The 10228-nt window shown below is 41.0% G+C and overlaps 1 protein-coding gene across 2 annotated transcripts in view; it reads right to left on the bottom strand.

Annotated features, from left to right (window-relative positions):
* Positions 1-10228, bottom strand: part of DCAF5 (DDB1 and CUL4 associated factor 5) — a 95976-nt gene that overhangs the window by 55133 nt on the left and 30615 nt on the right. For both annotated transcript variants that reach the window (XM_007454448.1, XM_007454447.1), the window contains exon 5: positions 10004-10133. In XM_007454448.1, coding sequence (XP_007454510.1) covers positions 10004-10133 — 130 coding nt within the window. The remainder of the gene's footprint in view (positions 1-10003; positions 10134-10228) is intronic.

Below are 10228 nucleotides of genomic sequence, written 5' to 3'. Positions count from 1 at the left end.
ATTATACTTTAATAAAGATGTATAGGGACTTCCCTGGTGGCACAGTGGATAAGAATCTGCCTGCCAATGCAGGGGACACGGGTTCGAGCCCTGGTCCGGGAAAGATCCCACATGCCACAGAGCAACTAAGCCTTGTGTGCCACAACTATTGAGCCTGCACTCTAGACCCCACAAGCCACAAGTATTGAAGTCCACATGCCTAGAGCCTGTGCTCCACAACAAGAGAAGCCACCGCAATGAGAAGCCCACACACCACAACGAAGAGTAGCCCATGCTCGCTGCAACTAGAGAAAGCCCGTGCACAGCAACGAAGACCCAACGCAGCCAAAAATAAATAAATTAATAAATAAAATTTTTAAAATAAAGATGTATAAAAAAATTAATTTCCAAGATGTTTGTTTGTAAACTGTATCATCTAATCCTTGCATTAATCCTATAAGGTGGACAGTGAAGGTAACATTATTCTCAACTCAAATTGGAGGAGACCTAGGTCCTGAATGCTTATGTGGCTTGGCTTTAACCATACAACAAATAAGCAGCAGAAATAGGGCCAACAAGTTGTTTTCTGCTTCTTGGTTCAACAAGATTTCACAGAATACACTCTGGAGATGGATTATTCCACCCAGAAAAAAAAATAGCATCATGTAACAATGCATCAGGGCCAGAAGGATTCATCTAAGTAATTCACTTCATACCCTTCCCTGTAGTTCAGCAACTCATATATTCAGGCATGCCTTTACTGAATAAACATTTATTGAATACCTGCTAACTATTCTAGACAATATGCTAGGCACATGAATTTAAAGATGAAATAAGGTGAAAGGCCACTTTCAAGAACTAATCAGGGACAAGAAAACCAACAGTTTCCTTCTATAACATGAATAGTGTTCTAATAAGGGGAATATATGCTGTGAGAGACAAAGGAAGAATATCTACCCTCCACTGGGTACACAGGAGGGGGAGCAGTCACAGAAGACTTCCTAGAAGAAAAATCTAAGCTGACTCTTAACAGAGAGAGTCAGAACGTTGACTCAAGTTCTTAACTGGCAAAAGAAACGAGATAAATCTGGATATGTTAATATAGATAAATCCCCAACATACACTGATGGGTGAAATAGTCAAGTTGTAGAATAACTGCAGAGTGGTACATCATTTGTGTGAAAAGCATACATACATATAGGAACAAAAATCATGTATTTTCTATGGGTACATGTATAAGCATATAAAAGCAAAGAAAAAGTTCTGGAAGCATATACTACAAACTCCTAACACTCATTACCCCCAGAGGAGGGGGCAGGGGACCAGGACTGGAAGAGGTAATCAGAAGGAACTTTAGCCTTACTGACAGTTTTAAAAGGAGAAGGTTATTATGTGTTACTTGCATTTAACTTTTTATTTTGAAATAATTATAGATTCAGAGGAATTTGCAAATAAATTTTCTTGTAAAAAGAATTTGCAAAGAATAAAAATCATATGATCATCTCAACAGAGATGCAGAAAAAGCTTCTGACAAAATTCAACATCCATTTATGATAAAAACTCTCCAGAAAGTGGGCATAGAGGGAACATATCTCAACATAAAAATACGATAAAGCCCCAGCTAACATCATACTCAACAATGAAAAGCTGAAAGTGTTTCCTCTAAGATCAGGGACAAGACAAGGATGCCCACTCTTGCCACTTTTATTCAACATAGTTTTGAAGTCCTAGCCACAGCAATCAGAGAAGAAAAAGAAATAAAAGGAACCCAAATTGGAAAGGAAAAAGTAAAACAGTCACTGTTTGCTGATGACATGATACTATACATAGAAAATCAACAAGGTTCTTTGAACCCTTTACCCAGACTCTCCCAATGTTACCACCTTGCCTAACTACAGTATGATGTCAAAACAAGGAAATTTACATTGGTACAATCTATAGAGCTTACTCAGATTTTGTCAGTTATACATGCACTCATTTGTGTGTGTGTGTGTGTAGCTCTGTGCAATTCTATCACTTGTATAACTTCATGTAACCACAATACTTATCTGTACCATCACCACAAGACTTCCTTGTGCTACCCTTTTATAGTCACATCCACCCCCTCTACCTCTAACCCTAACACCTGGCAATGACTAATTTGTTCTCCATCTCTATAATTATATTCTCCCATGAATGTTATATAAATGGAATCATGCAGTATGTATCCTTTTGAGATTGGCTTTTTCATGTAGCGTAATTCACTTAAGGTTTATCCAAATTGTTGCATGTATCAATAGTTCACTGTTTTTTATTGCTGAGTAGTATTCTATGGTATAAATGTACTACAGTTTTTTCTGTTTTTAAACTATTCACCCATTGAAAAACATATGGGTAGTTTCCAGCTTTTGGCTATTATGAATAAAGCAGCTATGAACGTTCATGTTCAAGTTTCTGTATGAAAGTAAGTTTTCCTCTCTCTTGGATAAATGCCCAAGATTGAAACTGCTGGGTAAGATAATAAGTTCTTTTTTTTTTTTTTTTTTGCGGTACGCGGGCCTCTCACTGTTGTGGCCTCTCCCGTTGCGAAGCACAGACTCCGGATGCGCAGGCTCAGCGGCCATGGCTCACAGGCCCAGCCACTCTCCAGCATGTGGGATCTTTCCGGACCGGGGCACGAACCCGTGTCCCCTGCATCGGCAGGTGGACTCTCAACCACTGCGCCACCAGGGAAGCCCAAGTTTTCACTTTAAAATAGTTAATTTTATGTTATGTAAATTTTATCTCAATTTTTAAAAAAGAATCTTTCAGAGATACATACTAAAGTATTTACAGAGGAAATGATATAATGCTACATGGAAATAGATCCAAAATAATTGGGAAGGGAGGTCACAGAGGAAGAATAAATGAAATAAGATTGTCAATGGGTTAATTGAAGCTGGGTGCTAGGTATAATGGAGTTTATTTTACAATTCTACATACATATATGTGTATGTGAATTTTTTAATATAAAAAGCTTTTTAAAAAGAAGAAAAAGTCAAGATTTGATTTTAAAATAAAGTGTACTTGATTTAGGAATTTGATATCACCTCCTCCTGAATAACAAAAGTTGGGGAGAATTAAAGGGAGGATATGAACTGGAACATGCTTCCACAACTCCCATCCGTTCACCAGGCATTCCCCAGATGCTCTGGTCTGAAGCTAAGTCTCTTTCTATAAAAAGGCACACTGGTGAGAATGAATGGACACAGGGAAGCTCGGCCTAAAGCCCAAAGACCCTGGGTCCAAATGAACACAGCAGCAAATTCAACAGACCTCTGAATAATCACAGCTTCCACCTTGAAGGATAAGCAAAGTTGTCAGATCACCTGGGGTATGTATTAAAAAATGGCAGATTCACAGGTTCTGCCCCAGATCAACAGTTCAATCTTTGGGTCTGTGCTTCAGGAAGCAGCACGTTAACAACCTCCCCAGGTGATTCTGATGCCCTCTTAAGTTTGAGAATCACTGGGTTAGGATACTGGGGCCCTGGTATCTTCTAGTGGCCAAAGCTGATTCTAGAGCTCCACCTTGTGGCCCAAGAGCCAGACAGCAATTTTGCCAGAATCCTTGACTTCCATACATCACTAGTTGACAGGTGTCCAAAGCCCCAGAAGAACACTTACAACCTCCTCTAAGGATTTATTCCCTACAAATGACATTTTGATCCATGCCATTACACTCAGGGAGTTAATGAAAACATTACAGAAAGCTAGCTTTGAGAATACATACTATTTTGGGATGAGTGTAACACTGTACTCATTCAATATTTACTAAGGGTCCATAACATTCTAAGCACTGTGCTAGGCAATAGAGATTAAAAATAAATAAAACATGGCTCTGTCCTTAAAAATCCACAGAAAAACATGAGAATTAATAGTACAGATTAGGACAAGTGCTTCCTTCCTGAGAAGTAATTCCTGAGCACTGGAAGGAAATAACAGACATAATACTGGTCTGTCTGGAGATAAAACATAGTCACAGGAAAGATAATCAATGATGGCAAAAGCGGTGACTGAGACATGCAACGTGAATGCCACAGGCCGTAAGCATTATACTTTACAGAGGCTCTAGATAGAGCGATCCCTTCTGCTAGAAGTGAGGGCAAGCTTCATTCATTCAGCATGCACTCTGTGCCAAAACTGGGCTAGATGCTGGGGACACAGCGAGTAAAGTAAGCTTTACGAGTATGTAACAGGGAGACACAGCAAGGACGTCTGCACTGATGGGCTTCCATTTGATCTGGGACCTTGAAGGGTAACTAGGATTTGAATAGGAAAAGAAAAATCAAGAAAAAAGGAGAAATTCTCCTCTATGTGTGTTTGTATGCAGAGGAGGAGTTACAAGGGGAGAAGGGAAACTGGTACCAGCGAAGGGGTTGACTGCTTGCGTAACGAGTTTTTATTTCATCCAGTAAACTAGGTCATACATTCATTCCCAAAAAAACATTTTCTTGGAGCATCCCGCATAATTGGTTCTGGGGATATGGCCATGAAGAAAGATAAAAGGCAGCTACTAAAGCTCCTGGGTAGGGGAATGGCAAAAGTGATGTTTAAGGACATGTGCTATGTGCCAGAAGCAAGAGGCAGGTTAAGAAGCCAGTGTAGTCAACACCTTATGGAAACAGTGATATGGACCTGAAATAGGGCAGGGGCTTTAAGAACTGAAAATCGTGGCCAGGCACTAACACAGAGCAAGGCTGGTCATGGCACAGGGAGGGAGAAACAGAAGAGTCAAATGGGACTCTAGGATTTTAGCCAGGATGAGTACAAGAGTGATGGCGACATTAATAAAAATACAGAACTTAAAGATATACAGTTTTAGGGGAAAAAAACAAGCTTTTATTACAGGCTTCAATAGATGGGACATTTGCCTGAGTATTGGATATATACATATAAACAGTAAAGATGGGTGAGTGGGAGAGGAGAGAAAGCAGAGTATAAATGCCTTTTCGGGCCTTTGAAGTTGAACACTTGGGCTCTATTTTCCCATAATAGTATGAGTAGCCCTCAAATGCAATGTGGCAGAGATTGCCTAGTTGTTCAGAAGGCAAGGAGTTACACTTAATTTGGTCTCTACAGAAGCAGGATTGGTACAGGCCAAGAGAACATTTAGGCCCCAAAGCCAGGTGAGTTACTAAGAGCAATTCCTTTCTGAGGGCAGGAATTTGCACTCATTACCCATTATCAAGTGTATCATTTACACAACACGTAAAAGCACCAGCTTATAAGGTAAGCCTTTACAGGAATTCCTGGCTTGCCCTAGTTTTATTATTGAGTGGGAAAGAACTACTCTCTTTATTATCCTTGTCAAAGCAAGACATTGTTACCTGTCACAGAACTAACGGTTCCTGACAAAAACTGACAAACTAAAGATACGAGAAGGGAGAGAGGTGGTGAGTGAACAGACAGCTAAAACAGGCAATGAAAACGGTGAGACAAGGAGAGTAACAGCAGGGAAAACTTCACTCTTCCTGAACACTCGATGTTCAAGTTCAGTTTTGAAAACTGTTCAGAGGCCACTGCAATAGTCCAAGCAAGACATCATAACTGGGATGTTGGCAGTGATAAAGGAGAGGATGCTTGTGAAAAGACATCGGCAGAAATAATCTAAATGAAATAAACCAAACCTTGCCCAAACTTGCAATGTGTACTTGTATATGTGAAGTTTTCTCTTATCCAGTTACTTATACTCAAGTTCTCCAGCTATGCCCCCCTCATTTCCACTAAAATCCCCAAAGCAGACCCTCAAGCTCCAATGACTACATGACCAGGGAAATAACATAAATGAGAGAAGCACACCCGGATTAAGACATCAAGGAGTGGTGGAACCTGTAACACATCCCAAAGGTTTAAAGAGGAACCCATGATTCAACTTCGGCTGACTGTTGCCATGTGAGAATAAAGGTCCAATGATAGCAGATCTTTTGAATTTTTCAAGAGATGTTAGAAACTGTGATTTTTTCTGTGTAATTTTCTCAACACTATTACATCATGTAGGCCAAGCAAAATATCTCTGTGGGTTGAATATGACCTATGGGCAACTAGTTTACAACCTCTGTTCTAAAGCTTTACAAAAGAAAAATTAAGAGCATGTGCGCGTTTCCAGGGTTAGGAGAGCGAGAAACATGGGAAGTCAGCATGAAGACTGGGGCTGGGCCAGAAGACAGTGAAAAGGGAGGCAGAAAGTCTAAAGGCCTCAGACTCTAGAGTTGGATAGGCCTGTATTAAAAAAATTTGAGAGGAATTCTGACAAAGTTTTATTTCAAGGAGGCATAGATGAAAGAAAACTAGAACATACAGGGGAGGATATAATACACATATATGCATGTTATTTCACCTCTCTGTACCTTGACTTCCTTATTATTAAAATAGGAATAATAGAATCTATTTCATAAGGGTGTCATAGGATTAAATAAGGAATTATTCATGTAACTGTCATTATCCCCAGCATGTAACGCTTAATAAATGTTAGCTATTATTTATTATTATGAGGCACTGAGAGGTGAAGTAACATGCTCAAGATCACATGGCTATTAAGGTGTACTACCTGGCTCTGTACCCAGGATGTACTTCAGATCCTACACTCTAAACCATCAAGCTCTTCTGCCTCCCTTTACAATCCGTACAATACGAAGTCAGATCAGATGATAACTGAAGTCCCTTCTAGAGCTGACACTTTATTCTACCAGCCAGCCCTCTAGTCAGCTTATTTCAGGGCAGTAGTAGGACAAACATGAACCTGTTCACACTCCTATGGGCTACCTGCTAAAGTGGAGAGACACAGCTTAGGCTTGGGGTAGAGCAGGGAAACCGTTCCAGCATGGAACCACCCATAAGGTAAGCTAGGAAGGAAAAGATATTCAATGTGAGCCCCTCTTATTGTTCCACAGAGATATATTTGTTTCTAGGGAGCCAGTGGGCCACTTGAATAGGCCCAGAATTCACACATGTGCCCAAGCTACTACAAGCTGGAAGTTACTTAGAAGCCTGCTAAGGAACCACAACAGGCTCTACATCAAGAATCTTTAGAACACTGAGTGACTCATCCTCTTGGGTTTCAAAGGTCTCTATGAGAACCTGGTAAAAGCTCTCCTTGTCCCTAGAAAAAAATGCCACGTGTGCTCACTCAGATACACAAGCACACATGATTTTACCTGCAATTACAAGGGGTTCACAAATTCCCTAAAATCTTTCCCTAGACTTTAAGTATCCCTGAAATAGATCATCTCTCCTGTTCCAGGCTTGTCCTCCCAGGCATTTCAGAATTGTCCCAAGATCTGGGTTGGGGTTTCTAGGAAGCTGTGTTTAGGAGACAAATCATCCATTACAACTCAGCATAATTAATCCTGCATGGAAAACACAAAGGGCCGTCTCTTTCTCCCCACACCAACTTGCACTGAGAAAATTCAAACAGAAAAGATCTGCAGTTTAATCCCCAAACACTAGTGGATGTGAAGAACAGGACCTCAAGAATATTTCATACCCTTTTTCCGCCTCATATCCAAAAAACCTTAGAAAAGTTGAAAGAAACAGGTAAAAACATCCTAGTCTCCACAGCACTGTGCTCCTCCTTTTATTCTAAAAAAGGAATCAGTCAAGATTGCCAATTAGCTTTACTAGATGACTTTTCTCCCACATGGGCTTTGAAAACTATAGGTTACCAAAGAAACCACATAACCTCACCCATAAATGAAGAAGTAATCAAAACAAGAAGATATTTTTCCCCCATAAGACCTGCAACAGTTTAAGTGTTCATGACGGTCTGGAGATGCATGTAGTCTCATGCACAGTTGGTAGGTTTGTAAATCAGTGCAGCCTTTTGTGGTCGTGGGAAAATTTGACAATTTTTATAAAAAAATGCAAAAACGTACACTCTTTGTTTGATGCAGCAATTACCTAGATACTTTTGCAAAGGTAGGCCAAGATAGATGTGTGACCAGGGTCAGTGAAGCATAGTTTGTAATGGCCCAAACAGGAAACAAGAAGTCTGGTTGCTAGGTACATCATATGAATGGAATACCATGTAGCCATTAATAGAATGTGCTAGATTTGCAAGTGCTTACATGAGAAAAGCTCCAAGACATATTATTAACTGGAAAAAGAAGCTGAGCACAGTGGTATTATTATGTGGTTCCTTTAGTCTAAATTCTTTTAAGGATATATATTCCTTATGTGAGTTTCACGCATTAAGTTATGTTCTGGACAGATATATGAGAAACTGTTCACTGTAGTTACCTTTGGAGATAGTGACTAGAGACCAGGAAAGAGAAGTACTGTATTGATGTAAAACATTTAAAAAACATACAAGCAACAGAGATAATCTTGAGATGGGATTTTCTTTTTCTATCTTTTTTTTCTATTCATTACACTTTTCTGGATATAGACCTTAAACCTAATAAATGTTACTATAAAAGTAAAGCAGAAATCTCAGAATTTTTTAAAAAGAAAGAAGCCATGTTTAGTGAGCAGACAAGTAGAAAGGGGAGGAGGGCCCCAATATAATGCACAGTAAGAAGCTGGTAGAGGAAAATCAGGAGAAGCATTAACGTTCAACCCCCCTCTTCTCTCAAGACACTGCTAACATCCTGAACTACTCAAGCTTTCCACTGGGGATGAATAGCTCAGGGCTCACTCCAGTTGCCAGCTATTCATTCTCAGTATGGGAGATAGCAGGTTGGGAGAAAGCTGGCATCTTTAGTCCAAATTCTGCCTTTTGTGATAAGGACAAGGCAGAACAGTTGTTCCCGAAGAGCCCAAAGTGGCAGAGGAGGCTAGAGCCGAACACAGGAGACTGTCTTCCTGGCAGAGAACAAGCCTCCCTCAGCACACAGCGTAAATGCACAATAGGGGTCCTGCTACTACACGCATTTCAGCCACATGGAAAAGGAAGAGCCAGGTGCATAGGCAACAGAGAGCAGGAGAAATCTCTGCTGCCCTATGGAGCCTCAGGGAGCCCTGCTCAACACCAGGGATCCCCTCCTGGGCTACACAGATATGCCATAGATCCAACCTCACCAGACTGCCCCATGGAGAGAATTAGCTAGAATTAAAAATCACCAAGGAAGATAATCCTCTGTACTCAATTGCCCCTTTCATCCGAGGCCCATGAAATAAGTCATAACCTCGCTTACTTTCCATGATACTCTTCTGCAATAGTACCTTCAAGTGGGAAGTTACCTCCATGTAGAGTTTTCAGAGGAGCTAGCAATGCATGCAAATCTTTCATAAAGCAAGGTTTGGCTTCATGCACAGATGCCATAAAAGGTCATCTCTCCCCCATGGGATTTAAGGAACATGAAAGAGGCTCCTACTTGCCCCATCCACATATTTCTCTTAATGATGTCTGAAATTCCCCCATTAGTGATTCGGACCATCAGCTCAGAATTGTCCTAAGTGTACTCTTTAATAATGCAAACAGAAGGGGAACACTTAGGTCCCTAACACTGTAGTGCAGTGGCTCTTAACCTTTATTGTTGCAGTCACTGGTCCTTTTGTGAAACTGAAAAAACTAAACACCCTTCTCAGAAAAACATACTTAGATGAATACACAATGTAATTTCCATGCAGTTTGGGGGTTCACAGTCTTCCTGAAGCTCATATTCCCTTCAGCCCGGGGTTAAGAATCCCCAGTTCAGGGGCAATGCGTTTAACAAATCACCATCACTCCTCCAGAAGACCTCCCATGCATTTGGGGAACCCTGGACCTAAAGATAGAAGGTAGTGCTGAAGAGAGCTCTGCCATTGCAAAGTCTGCCTAGAACTGATCCTGTCTAGAGTCCAGATTACAATTCATGATTCCTCCTTAGCAAGGAGTGTGGATATCTCACACTGCCTGCCCCCCGGAAATAGGGTCCCCCTGGCTTCAGAGACACTGGGATATGTTAGGAGATGTCCAACTGAGATCAACTGCCAACCAGGTTCTCAAGACTGTTGCTGACTGATGACATTACCTGAGAGTTGAGTCAGGGGAAACTTTTAACAACTTCTGAATAAAGGGGGCTCACCTCTGAGGTTTTCGAATATCCCAGAGTCCCACTCCTTCCTTTGAATTGGCTGTGGCCAATAACCTGGGCTCCACAGGGTTGAACATGACACTGTGAAAGGCTGATGGGTAGTTGGCCAGGCAGAAGGGCTCTGTGAAGAGAGAAATTCTGATCAGTCCACTTCAGGCACTGCTGGGCCTGTGGCAGGCAGACAAGCAGGAAAGTGGAGGCAAGAGGAGACAAGCC

Source organism: Lipotes vexillifer, unplaced genomic scaffold, assembly GCF_000442215.2.
Source record: "Lipotes vexillifer unplaced genomic scaffold, Lipotes_vexillifer_v1.1 scaffold197, whole genome shotgun sequence".
NCBI lineage: Eukaryota > Metazoa > Chordata > Mammalia > Artiodactyla > Lipotidae > Lipotes > Lipotes vexillifer.
The sequence above is the reverse complement of the archived record's forward strand: the minus strand, read 5'-3'. Positions and strand labels throughout refer to the sequence as shown.